This window comes from Talaromyces rugulosus, chromosome I (genome assembly GCF_013368755.1).
Source record: "Talaromyces rugulosus chromosome I, complete sequence".
Lineage (NCBI taxonomy): Eukaryota > Fungi > Ascomycota > Eurotiomycetes > Eurotiales > Trichocomaceae > Talaromyces > Talaromyces rugulosus.
The window spans coordinates 940,379-953,395 of record NC_049561.1 but is presented as its reverse complement, the minus strand read 5'-3'; the positions used below and the strand labels follow the sequence as shown (position 1 = coordinate 953,395).

Genomic DNA, 13,017 nt, shown 5'->3' with positions numbered 1-13,017 from the left:
GAATAACGAGCCTCGATAGACCATGCTCCCAGACAAGAAATTATCTTTTGTACTAATTATATGTGGTTTTGACGACATCAATTGATAATGACCCAACACTTCAAGCTTGCATAAGTTTCCCAAAAAGATATCCAGTACCAACGATTACCAGTACAGCAAGAATCGCACACAGAAAGAAAAAACACTCTAGCATTGGGAATCCGGATGCAAAGGTAGCTGCCTCTTCTCGACGGGTTACCCTGCCGATCTGTGGCTTATATTTCATTTCAAAACCTGTACCGCCATTTAGACCACCCTCACTTTCAATGACGGCCCAGTATAGTTTTGATCGGAGAAGCTTGGTAACGAGTCAGATTTTACGCAAAAATTGCCAGCATGTAGAGTTCTTTACTCACCTCAATCATAAATTTGTCAAAAGGTGGTACCAGACGCTGAGCCCATATCAGTGCGTTTACTAATGCGCAGTGACCTGCAAAGGCGATATATGATAACACGCCAGGCTGTCCCAGGCCAAGTTCGTTGCAAAGCTTATGACCATTGAGCCAGCGGCTGCCTGCCTCAATAAAGCCCCGAGAAATGACCAGTGGTGGCGGGAGACTTTCCACAGCACGAACAAAGTTATGAGCTACAATTTGGGATGTTTCGGTCATCTCCAACTCGTGCAGATAACAGCTCTCCATCAATGCCTTTGCCTTTTCAACGGTCATGAAATATTCTATTGGTGTCCCGATAACATGTGCAATATACCGAAATAGTGCGAGATAATCTTCTTTCTCTTGCTGGAGGGGTTTAAGTCCCATTCGAGGTAACTGGAGGAACATTGGGTTCAAGCAGAAGGTCGTAATCGAATGGATAGAGTCCATTGTGTTCACCGGGATTCCAAACTTGTTCACATCGTAGTACTCTGGTCGCCGATCTACCAGCTGTAGAATTCGACGACGAACCGATGAATGAAGTAATCGGACGCGCACTGTTGATCTGAAGCCCTCACCACCAGGCTGCACTTCGTCCAGAGATTTGGTTACTTGGAGAAGCCATTGAAACGTTTCCAATAGACGACCCCATAGTACGCGAGTTGAAAAGCCGCCCGTGCGAACGAGAATTTCTACAACGCCAGTAGACGCTGAATTCTCACAGACAAATCCTTGTAGTGCAAAGCCAACAATATTAGCTAGGCCGTAGCGGTAGAAAACCTTCTGCCCACGTGCAAGCTGTTCCCAGTCTACCCATTCTGGGACAGCATGCACGTTATTCCAGAACTCTGTAAGTGTTTCGTCTTCAGCGTGATGGTTTTCAAGGATGTTGTAAAGGTCTCCTTTTTTTTCGTGGCGCTTCTTAATATCGAGAAGCTTTTCAAGAGCTAGAGCACCTAGTTCGTCATATTCATGGCGTAGTGGCTTCAACACCTGAGGGTCCGGATGATCATCAGTCCATGTGAATTTGTAGGACCATTTCTGCTTCTCGTCTCCACTCTGTGATTGCTCGCTAGTTGTGGTCATATTTTAAATGCCAATTGATGGTTTGGAAAGGATAAATGGCGATGTATTCAATGGACAAATAATACCGAAAGTTCTACCGGCACCGGAGAATGTCTGATATTTAATCAGTTACTAAACTTTGTACAAATAAGATAGACTTGTTTCTCGATCTTATTATATCGTTACAGACATAATGATTATGCCGAACTAATAGTTTACCATAATGCTCAAAATTGGTACGCATAGCACTAGGTTTCTACAAGCTTATAGTGCGATCCACAATATAATAGATACGGGATTTCAAATATTGAAATAGTTTGATCAATATTCAATATTGGCACGTTACTAAGCAATAAAATACAGGAACAGGATATAATGGCTTTTAGACCTTTGTACTAGTTCATTTGTGACGAACTAATTTCCATGTAACATAACGGAGAGAACATGCCACTGCTGCGACGACCTTCCTTGTTAATATCAAGGCCCACAAGTTCGTATAAGAATAAACCTTACTAGAAAAGCCAAAGTGAACGAACGAAGGACCCATCTCCCTGGGTCTCCCCACTATATGTATTATTACCTATTTAGATGCACCCGGCTGACCCGGTAGGCTAGAGCGGTGTATGATGTGGGCCATGATCAACGTGGATCGTCGATTAGGTTCCAGATCGGATCGGCAAAGAGTGCCGAGCTGGTTTAGGTTTTATCTAGTTTCTAGGCATATCGCACTAGACATGGAAAAAGCAATGTTTATTGATTATTCTAGTCCATCGATAAACCTAATTTGAGTTAAAAACTAGCTATTTTATGATGTTCAACATATCCAGAATACGAGTGGCGTTTTGTGGCCTGATCCAATGAAGTTTCTACCCTCTGATCAATCATGATCTAAATTCATATATACGGCGTAGTCATGCTGAAAATGGGCAGCAGTCGGTGGCGAAAACTTGTAGATCCGTCTTGTTGGAGAACTCTACTGTGTGCTTTCCCCTTTAGTCATGTAAATCTTTTCATCTAGAGAATAATATGTGAGTAGATCCCTATACGATGTGGCGCAGAAGGAATCCAGCCCGGTTTCCTAAATGCTGCACATGTGACTTATCTGATAACATCACTGCGTATCTGTTGAAGATTTCCAATATTCTGGGTCGTTGAGATCTCATAATTGAAAATGCTAATTTCCCAATCTGTTGTTTCTTATATTGACAATCGAGCTCCACATGCTTTGATTTTGATCTATATAAGACGCCTTAATAGCCACATTTAACTTACTAGATTTATTTACAAGCTGCGAAGTTTGGCCGCTTTATTACTGTTCTATGTTATAACACTTCCTCAAAGCATGGCTCAGATCAACGTACTTTCTCATTTATCACATGTTTCGTTCCACGACCAGAATGAATCTGACTACCATCAAAACCGCCCTGCAATTGCGCCCCAGCCGAGTGGCAATAAAGTGAACATTCGTTTGCCGGATATGTTCGTTCTGTTTTTAGCGGAACCCCCTCGAGTTAATTCCCATTATGACCGAATTAAAGCCGAATCAGAGGCCTGGTTTGCTGAGTACTACCCCTTTCTATACATCCTATTTGATACTTCTCGCTTTTCGAAAACAACATGAAAATAATGATTAGGAATATCTAGGAAATGCCAGCTCAATGATCGACTAAGAAAAATCATCAGCAAAACCGACTTTTCATACTTTTGTGCCATTACCGCCGCAGAGGCAGGGCCGCAGGAGCTTAGGACCCTTTGTGACTGGGGCAATTGGGTATTATCTTACAAACCAAAGACTACACGCGATATATTTTCTAATCATTTGAACTCTTAGGTCTTTCCGTTTGATGATAGTATGCACATTGCGTATTATATTTCGGGGGCTGAGGAAGCTGACACTGATGATTGTAGTGTTCGATAACGGCAATCTCAAGGAGAATCCGGAAGAGGCACAAAAAGTCATTGACGTCTTGTTGTCTGACATGGTTATCGACCCCGATCAATCGAATACAAATAATGGAGAGTCCAGTCACGGCCAACTTTCAGAACAACAAGGGTGGCTCATAGATGTCCACAAATTGGTCTGGACGAGGATCACTGAAAGTTCTCCAGTTGGTTCGTAATTTTTGTTCAATCTTTTTTTTAAAATATCAAATGTCTCTGACCTATTTTTTAGGAGTTCAAAAGCGATTTGCCAAGCATATACATAGCTATTGCAAAGGCAGCATGGAACAAGTGCACTGGCGATCTAAAGGCCAGCTACCTTCCGTCCAGGAGACGCTTGATGTGAGACGAAAATCGGCTGGTGTTTTACCGTTGTTTGCTTTGGCCGAGTAGGTAACCTCTTCTATTTCTTTAGCATATTTGTTAAAGTTGTCAGGTACGCTCTCAAACTCAATATTCCGGACGAAGTTTTCGATTGCGAAAGCATCAAGGAGATCGAAAGAATTGCCGTGGATTTTGTTGTGATGTAAGTTCTGTCCGCTTGTTATACCAAAATGACTTCTGACTTGGAAATAGCCAAAACGATATTTTGTCTTATTGCAAAGAGGAGGTAAGGTTGTGTATTTTGTATTAAGGGTGCATATTGTTAATTGTTGGCGATATAGGATGAAGGAATTCCGCACAACCTGGTTGCAATAACCCGTTATCAGCTGCAATCAACTAACATACTAGGAGCGTCCCATCCGCAAGTCGCATTCGATAGCGTTGGCGCACTTCTTGTTGAGTTGTATCAACGATGGTTCCTTGCTCTGGCGGTGCTGCCTTCATGGGGAGAGAAAATTGACATTGACGTTCAGAGATACATTGCCAGCGTGAAAGCAGTTGTCATGGCCAATCTAAATTGGAGGTTAGTTTCACAAAAGATAGGATTCAACGTATTTCTAATTCGTCAAAACAGCTTCCGATCAGAGAGATATTTTGGGAAACGAGTTGCGGAGGTCAGACGGACGAGAGTTGTGCAAGTGTTGGAGAGATTGGAAATTGCTATTTGAGCCTTGCTTAGAGGCTTTGACACTTTATTTACTTGCAGAATAGATACTCCCTATCATTGAATTTATGTTTTTCTTAAACTACCTAGCCTTATTGACATAATGTCTTTAAATTTTGCAGATAGATAAGTACTGCTAAGTTTATAAGATTGAGAAATGTTTTCCATGATGGATTATAGGGGTTCGTCTGAGTCCAGCACAGTGTGACTAGATGTGATTAGCAATTAGCCTTGTCCAAATGCTCCCGATTTCCAATCTTCTAAAGCTTCGTTCGGGAAAATCCGTCAGCGACCGTGGGAGAGTTGGAAATTCCTTATTACCAATGCGTCAAAAATGGATGAGGTTGGTATGGCAGAACTTAGAAGAGCATATCTTTTTTCAAAGCTACTTCAAGTTCAAAAACATACCATTAACATACCATTACACCTCACGGCCTGGAAAATACTTCCTATTGTGATAACAGCCTATTAAATTGCTGTTTCACCTTTTTAAATTACTTTCCAACCCTCCTAGGGCCTTTTTCATTACACAACTATAAAACTACCGTATCCTACTTCCTTACTAATCTCCCTGGTTCCCTCCGTGACGCCAGCCGTCCTGCAAGGAAGTTGCCTAAAAGAATTGACAAAATCAATATCACAATACTTCATGTTCCACTCGCCCCAGGTCTAGCTTGTTCGACATCAATTAATCACATGACATTTTTAGACTATGTAGGTACATGTAATAGATCCTACATAACATTTTGAATCAATTGATATATTTATGTACACAATTTATATTAATACTAATCCACGACATTCTTTTTACATATATATATATACTTCAATGTTCAAATGTTTGCTCCAACATTTCGAGTCTAACTACATATATTTTCAACTATTAGGTCCGGAGCCCACGAGCTCGCGCAGGAACACCATCGCGGGCTTCTTCACAAAATTCTTAAGATCCTCTTTGCACTGAGAGCCTTCCTTTGTCTTCAAGGCGGCCTCCCGAGCCTCGATACTAGCCCAAATTACTTCACCTTCGTAGGAAAAGGGGCTGTCGTCGGGAAGCTTCCACAGTTTCCATGAGATAAGAACCGAGGGCCCAAGCAACTTTTGCACTAGTGGCATATGGGTGTTCAGATAGTAATCGACATCGAGTTCCGCGTCACGATCGTACAAATTCTATGTGGTGATTTAAGAGATTATTACAAAGACTTCAGAACCGATATACTCACGGTGAACGTTGCAGGCATGTTGAAGAATTTCCCCTGTAGTAATATGGACGCGAGATTTGGAAGGAACATTTCTCTAACAAATCTAGGAGGGGGATTGAGGGGTTCGATTACAAAGCAGTTAGTAAGTTTCTGGATTGGGCTTAGCAGCTAACTACGGCCTGCCCCCATACTAATTTTGCTCCAAGTCTGACATTATAAGATATTAAGTAGCTACAATAAAGGCTATAGTTCACGCAAAACCAGAGCACAACATGTCCACTCAACTCGACGCCGCCGCTATCGCCCGTGTCTCCCTACACGACCCCACCCACTTCAGCATCCAGCACTCCCAAACCTTGCACCGCCTGGTGCTCCTGCAGCACTGGAACATTCCCACTGACTCCAAGGTGCTGGAACTAGGATGCGGACAGGGAGACTGCACGACTGTCCTTGCCCATGCTGTGGGCGAGCAGGGGAGGGTGGTGGCAGTAGATCCTGCGGACTTGGATTACGGTGAGTCCTCTTACCCTGCTGCCTGTCCTAGCAGGAAAGCAGCCGACTGATGGCCTCTCTAGGTGCCCCCTATACTCTCGGCCAAGCACAGGGTCACATCTCACAAGGCCCGTTGGGTAGGCAGATTACTTGGGTCCAGAAATCCCCCCTAGACTATCTCTCCTCCCTCCCCCCCGCCAGCGAAACTAAGGCCTTTGACGCAACAGTACTCGCCCACTGCCTATGGTACTTCCCCTCCCCCTCGCTCATTCTTTCCACCTTCCATGCCCTCAAGCAGCACAGCAAGCGTCTACTCCTTGCCGAGTGGTCGTTAGTAGCGACGCACCCCTCTGCTCAGCCTCATGTATTAGCTGCGCTCACTCAGGCAGCGCTGGAGTGCCGTAAACCCAAGAACAGCGTCTCGAACGTCCGCACGGTGCTGGGGCCAAAGCGGCTTACCGAGCTGGCACTGGCTGCTGGGTGGCAGCTGGAGAGTGAGACCCGCGTGCAAGGTGGGGAGGGATTGTTGGACGGACAATGGGAGGTCTCTGCTTGTCTTTCTTCCTCTTTCGAAAGGGAAGTAGAGGAGAAAGTGAATGATGAGAGGGAACGGGCGGTGGTTTTTGCGTCACGGGATGCGTGTGAGGCGAGCCTGGAGGGTATAAAGGGGGGTCGGAAAGGAGTTAGGGCTATGGATATTTGGGTTGCTAGTTTCGTCTGATCGGGTGAGCTGAGCGTGTCCTAGCCCGATCTCTGACTCTGCTTTTCTTAGACAAGTTGACGTACAAACATAACCGTTTCAACTTAAACCGCAGAGAGTCCACGTGAACAGCAATATTTTGCGCCCTTTCTTCGCCCAGGACAAGGCGTCCGCTTACCTCTCGCCATAACCCAGGCCTGAGCTTGATGGGCGCGGAGTGTTTGGCTAGGAGTTGCAGCAGAAGTTGCGTTGTTGAATAGCACTCGCACAAGAGGCTTGTAGATCATTATGTTGGCTCAGAGACTTGCACTGCAGAATTTCTCGCCACATTTCTTAAACTATTTTCTATTCTTCGTGGACTTCTTCACCTACTTTCTACCGGTGGGCCTGAGCAACTTGGATTTACTTTCGACTGGTATAGGTACAGAAACACCTAAGGATAGAGGTCAGAACTCTTTACTAGCTTCTCATGAAATAGGATCTCCGTTAGGCCCAAGCAGGTAATACTACCAGAGACACGCTCTTACTTTCCAGACCAAGCTACAATAAGTCCGTGAGCAGGGGCATCATGGAAGTTTTAGCCATCAACCTTTTCTAAAAATGAAGAGAGAAAGGTTATTCCTGTCAGCTCTTCACTTCGTTTATTAGAGTAACAAGAGGCAAGCACGTACCATTACTAAATTGGAACACTAAACCACCGAAGGCTACGGAGTACGGCACTACGTAATCAGTTAATCAACGATCCCAAAATACGCTCAGAATCCGGTCCGTGCCGAGGCCCCACTGATGCGATCGTACGTTAAAAGACCCACTCATCTCGCTCAGCGGGCTGCCCCGTTTGGACTCTCAGCTCATACTTCTTCGGCGATCGCAATTGCTGTCATTGTTCGCTCCTTCTAGAGTGATGTCCGTCGCATCCCGGTCGGTGGTATTGTTGGTTTGTCCCTTATTTTACCTTATTAACTAGCACTTTCGATTTATTTCTTGTGGACACACGTACCAAAAGATCAAAGGCGAATCTATGATATAACAGGCGTCAACAACCGTTCTATCTAGAAATAATCGGAGACATCAGAGCCTTTACTGAAATACTGAAATACGGTACTGGCTAGATTTTTTGTTGAGCAAAGAGCTTGGTTCTTTGAGAACTTCACTAGGTCATCATTTAGTATGTTGATACTAGACTCCATAATATAGCTAACTGCTAACAATATACCGACTTAGCGTGGCAGTGTCTCATCATCCAGTGACGGTAACGCTCAGCGTAAGGAACGATCTATCACCTCCCCGTCGACGTAATGGCTTCAGCGACCATTTCAACACCTACAGGAGAGACTACTGGGTCTCCTGCCCCCGACGACTCCTCGAGCAATACAATGACCCGAGCTGAGAATGACAATGAGAAACACGCAGAGCCTGTTGGGGCGCTACAGGCATCTGACGATGAAACTCAGGACAAGGGAGATCCCTCCCCTTTGAAAGCATCCGTGAACAACGTGTCTTCCATACCGAACGGAGGTACCAAAGCCTGGCTACAGGTTCTTGGTGCACATTTTTTGTTCTTTAACTCATGGTGAGTTGTATCCACAACTCATTGCCGCACAACCATGGCTGGAGCAGAATTTGCTTTGTCCTGAGCCAGATTGACTTATGTTTATTAATAGGGGCATTGTCAACGCTTTTGGGACATATCAGACTTACTATGAGGAATCCTTTTTATCAAGCTCATCACCATCGTCTATAGCGTGGATAGGCTCCATTCAAGCCTTCTTGCTGCTATTCGTTGGCGCACTTACTGGGCCAGTCTATGATGCGGGATATTCGCGTGCACTGATTATCGGGGGCTCATTTTTTCTGGTTTTTGGCCAAATGATGCTGAGTCTTTGCACGGAGTACTGGCAAGTCTTGCTCGCCCAGGGCATCTGTGTCGGAATTGGTTCCGGTCTGCTATGCGTGCCTAGTACAGCAATTCTATCCCAATATTTTACTACCCGACTGGCAACGGCTGTGGGAATTACGGCGTCTGGTAGCAGCCTCGGTGAGCAAACCATTCCTAATAGAAGAAACAAAAGCATCTTGACTCATTGTTGCCTAGGTGGTATTATTTATCCAGTTGTCTTCCATAGGCTACAGCCCACAATTGGCTTTCCATGGGCCACCCGAGTTATTGGCTTCATCATGCTATTTACACAAATTATCTCTATAATGGTCATGCGAGTCCGAGTTTTGCCCGACAAGAAACGTGCTATTATAGATATTGGAGCGTTCAAAGAGATGCCTTATCTTTTCTTCGTCATCAGTGTCTTTGTCGGTTTCATGGGACTCTACTTACCCTTTTTCTATGTGCAAAGTTTTGCCATTGAAAAAAATATCACGGACTCCAATCTTGGCTTTTATATCCTCGCCATTATGAATGCTACTAGTGCATTTGGCCGTATTATTCCTGGGTTTCTGTCCGATAAAAGTAAGTCCCTGAGAAATGGCCTTTGAACCTGATCGCGCTCTAACATTACAAGTTGGCCCTATGAACGTCATGACACCCTGTGCTTTGATTTCCGCTGTTCTATGCTTTTGCTTCATCCCTGTCAAAAGTGTTGCCAGCTTGATAGTTTTGGCAGTGCTATATGGGTTCTTCTCTGGTACCTTCGTCTCTTCCCCTACTGCCACCGTTGTGCGACTCTCTTCACACAGTCGAGGCAATATCGGGACCAGGCTGGGCCAGTGCTTCGGTGCAGTTTCTTTTGGACTGTTGATTGGTATGCAATTTTTCCTTTCTTTTTTTGATATCTCTCTATGTTTTTGACAGGTACTAACTCTACTGAAGGCACCCCTGTCGGTGGTGTTGTTTTAGACAAGCACGGGTTTTCCGGTCTCTGGATATTTGCTGGGGCATTAACCGCAGCATCAGGTTGCCTCGTGATAGTTAGTCGATTGTTTTACGTTGGCTCGGATTTGATGAAGAAGGCGTGAACCAAATAGGTCAATATCTGATGACAGTTCGCGTTAGTCGGTCTTTCTATCCTGGCTTGATAACAGGGACTCCTTAGCCATATTCACAATATTTTAGTCCATTAATAATAATATTCCTTGTTTTTACTAATTACTGATTTATATCTAGTATCTGTATTGTATCTTCTTCCTGATTCACTAACTTTCACTAGTTAAACTTGCCTGAATACCTCAATTCCAATAGCTGAAGGCTACCAACGTGAATTGCTGATTTTTGGGTAAAAGTCTATATGAAACCTAACACTTTTACTAGCGATTAAGATCCCATCTTGTAGCATTTCATATTTTCCTAGACTTCACTGACTGTAAAATGTACGAGTATATCATAGGTTGGTCCTCACATGCATTGTCTAATGTAACACACAAGCTAGAGGTATTTCCATATATCATAAAAGTCATGGGAGAATATTCAATGTCATTAAATATTTCGCCAGTCCTATGCTGTATAAACCGCCACTTCCATCAAGCAAGTTCACAATCTAAATACTAATTCGCTGCCAACTTTCCTCTCGGCTTCAGTGTTACTCGGAAATTCTCAATTTTCACGAACGACCTTTCGCAATGTCAACACTATATGTCCTTATCTTTAATAAAAATTAAAATGGTTGAGTATTCTTACCAGGCATGCTCTATCAATTCTAGGTCAGGATCAGGAAGTTCCATGTCGAAAGTGTGGAGCAGAGTTGGAACAACCTATTTATGTTAGTTTCATTTTCAATCAACACAGGAGAAACCCGAGTCTCACTTTGGACATCTCTAACCAGCCAATGTCTACCTTGTTGTTAGCTTTTGAGCACATCATATGCGGTGTTTTGCAACTTACTTCTCCCAATGCAAAGCCGTGATCCACCTCCAAAAGAAAAGAATCCACGTTCTATTCCTGTCAGATCAAGAATACTATTGAATGCGCTGTAATTTATTGAAGCACTTACTCATATCACCAACACGCTCGGAATCTTCCATCCATCTTTCTGGTCGAAATTTATCGGCATCCTCACCGAATGTCTTCTTATCCTGGTGAACCACCCACGCATTCGCTCCAACAACGGTCTATTAACTGTTAGTAAGTCGATATTTCCAAAGTATAAGATAACACTTACTCCTCCAGGAATGTATTGCCCATCTATTTCAACCCCGGATGGTGGAACCACGCGGCCAAGGTTCATTCCAACAGCTGGAAAGCAACGCAGAGCTTCCCACATACATGCCTGCAGGTATGGCATACCATTTGCTGTCTCTAGTGAAAAGACTTCGCCACGCTGGATATTTTGGGCTTTCGCAACCGCGTCGATTTCGTCCACCAGCTGCTTTTTGGAGTCCGGATTCTTGCAAACATAGAAAAGAAGAGATGAGATAGAGGCACCTGTAGAGTCGCTCCCCGCAAAAATATTACTGGCGACCATTGATGTTATCGACATATCATTAAACTCGGGCTTTTCTTGTTGAACGCTGAAGAATTGGCTTAGAATATCTTCGTGCTCGCTGCCTCGCTCTTTCCGCTCAGCAATAGCTTTAGCCGCGAATGCGAGTAGGCGTCCTTGTCGGGCAGTGACTGCGAGATGACTGCCTATAATAGGGGAAAGCCTAAGGTTGGTCCAATATACCCAGGGGACATATCCGACCCACGCTGCGGAACGCAGTGAGTTTTCGATCATGGAGAATGCTCCATCATCGTTGCCAGATTCCATGAACCCGAATCTTTTTGAGAAAGTGATTTCTCCAATCACGTCTATACACTCAAATAAGCAATGTGTTCAAGGGAGGAAGATAGAAAAGATAGCCCACCAAAGGCAAACAGCTGAGTCCATTTATTCATATGGATTGGTGCGTGAGATTGAGTAGCTAGTTTCTCGACGAATACAGATACCGCGCTGTTTACATACGGTTCTAGCTTTTTCATGTTGGACAGAGAGTAAATCTGGCTGACCAATTTCCTCTGTGCGCGATGAATCTCTTCGTTCCTCTCGCCAAAGAGATCCCACTTGCGGACCCCTTGCCATACACTGTACCAATCGCTTTTACGGAAGTTATTTCCGGCACCTATTCGAGCCTCAAAAAATTTAGCACAGTCCCAGTTCAGGGTCGGTACTGGGATCACGACGACGGGAGGGATCTGCTGACCATAGATAACTTTCAGCGCCTGTGGGTTGCTAACGCTGATTTCATTCGGCCCCGTTCTAACCAAGCTACCATACCTTTTGTGAGTTTCAATCATTTTCCGGTGCATATTTCCGTTGCTGGCGTAGTAGGTGAGCCAGAAGGGGGTCCATCGTGCCCAGAATGGACCTGGAATTGAGTTGAGCGGATTTCGAAGGCGAACAATCAAAGCAATTGCAAATATTACCCCAATGCCAATAAGTAACGTGTACGGATGGGCACTATCCTGCCCTTGATAATTCAAAAGTGCGGAAAGAAGCTTTGAAGCCATGATTAGGACAAAGTCGTCGATTGCCCGGGCTAACAATGGCAGTCAACAGGTCAAGTTACTAGGGTGGAGGATGGGTATTTTGTGGGCGATGTACTCTATTAATAATAGAAGACAAAGCATGGAGAACTAGTATGGGGCTTCTCGCTCGCTGTGTTTGCCATAGAATAGAAATGATGACAGTTGGGCAAAGCTTTGCTCCAGCAGACCTTAGGACTCGGAGACTCCCCATTTGCTTTGCCACGCCGTATTCAGTAAAATATGAAGCTCAGTCAGCTGAGTAAGGCCCTGCGTTTTATGTCATGGCCTCTACTATGATAAAATATGGTTCAGCCTCGGGGGGTAGATCAGCACACAATGATTAGCTGGGGATGCTGTAGTGGGTCTGTCCCAACCAATAACAGTGCAAAGTGGCCTTGGCGACAGCTCGCAACCTACAATTCTGAGAGCTCCCATTGGTCAATATAATACAAGCGTAATATTATGTCTCACTCTATACGTAACGTTATTTCAGCCAGAGAACCTTGTTGATAAAACCGCCGATATAAGTAAGCTAAGATATGCCGAAGCAGTATGATGCGCGGCGATTGCTTATTATTAAATGAGCAACCACAATATCCGCCAGAGCACGCCACATTGCTGCATGTATGAGGTGAGAAACTTGGCAGGGTCTAGGCCCGGGTCGGTCAGGGTCTTTCGATGCATGAGAGACCCTTGCTAAT

The 13,017-nt window shown here is 44.5% G+C and overlaps 6 protein-coding genes across 6 annotated transcripts; 3 read left to right on the top strand and 3 right to left on the bottom strand.

Annotated features, from left to right (window-relative positions):
* Nucleotides 1-100: 100 nt before the first annotated feature.
* Nucleotides 101-1,499, bottom strand: TRUGW13939_00308 (uncharacterized protein; the record flags this gene model as incomplete). The annotated part of the gene is made up of 2 exons (XM_035483518.1): nucleotides 101-337; nucleotides 396-1,499. 2 exons carry the CDS (start codon nucleotides 1,497-1,499, stop codon nucleotides 101-103), a joined length of 1,341 nt encoding a protein of 446 aa, XP_035339411.1.
* Nucleotides 1,500-2,820: 1,321 nt separating this feature from the next.
* On the top strand, nucleotides 2,821-4,471 carry TRUGW13939_00307 (uncharacterized protein; the record flags this gene model as incomplete). The annotated part of the gene is made up of 9 exons (XM_035483517.1): nucleotides 2,821-3,041; nucleotides 3,123-3,249; nucleotides 3,310-3,328; nucleotides 3,387-3,590; nucleotides 3,652-3,808; nucleotides 3,856-3,945; nucleotides 3,996-4,029; nucleotides 4,085-4,326; nucleotides 4,378-4,471. The coding sequence occupies 9 exons, from the start codon at nucleotides 2,821-2,823 to the stop codon at nucleotides 4,469-4,471; spliced, it is 1,188 nt and encodes a 395-aa protein (XP_035339410.1).
* An 872-nt stretch (nucleotides 4,472-5,343) lies between these two features.
* TRUGW13939_00306 (uncharacterized protein) lies at nucleotides 5,344-5,708 on the bottom strand (the record flags this gene model as incomplete). The annotated part of the gene is made up of 2 exons (XM_035483516.1): nucleotides 5,344-5,637; nucleotides 5,691-5,708. 2 exons carry the CDS (start codon nucleotides 5,706-5,708, stop codon nucleotides 5,344-5,346), a joined length of 312 nt encoding a protein of 103 aa, XP_035339409.1.
* Nucleotides 5,709-5,941: 233 nt separating this feature from the next.
* Nucleotides 5,942-6,882, top strand: TRUGW13939_00305 (uncharacterized protein; the record flags this gene model as incomplete). The annotated part of the gene is made up of 2 exons (XM_035483515.1): nucleotides 5,942-6,182; nucleotides 6,245-6,882. 2 exons carry the CDS (start codon nucleotides 5,942-5,944, stop codon nucleotides 6,880-6,882), a joined length of 879 nt encoding a protein of 292 aa, XP_035339408.1.
* Nucleotides 6,883-8,159: 1,277 nt separating this feature from the next.
* TRUGW13939_00304 (uncharacterized protein) lies at nucleotides 8,160-9,831 on the top strand (the record flags this gene model as incomplete). The annotated part of the gene is made up of 5 exons (XM_035483514.1): nucleotides 8,160-8,434; nucleotides 8,526-8,899; nucleotides 8,957-9,325; nucleotides 9,378-9,617; nucleotides 9,686-9,831. 5 exons carry the CDS (start codon nucleotides 8,160-8,162, stop codon nucleotides 9,829-9,831), a joined length of 1,404 nt encoding a protein of 467 aa, XP_035339407.1.
* Nucleotides 9,832-10,356: 525 nt separating this feature from the next.
* Nucleotides 10,357-12,298, bottom strand: TRUGW13939_00303 (uncharacterized protein; the record flags this gene model as incomplete). Its single annotated transcript, XM_035483513.1, has 7 exons — nucleotides 10,357-10,423; nucleotides 10,490-10,563; nucleotides 10,616-10,641; nucleotides 10,694-10,744; nucleotides 10,803-10,920; nucleotides 10,971-11,599; nucleotides 11,656-12,298. The coding sequence occupies 7 exons, from the start codon at nucleotides 12,296-12,298 to the stop codon at nucleotides 10,357-10,359; spliced, it is 1,608 nt and encodes a 535-aa protein (XP_035339406.1).
* Between the last annotated feature and the right edge of the window lie 719 nt (nucleotides 12,299-13,017).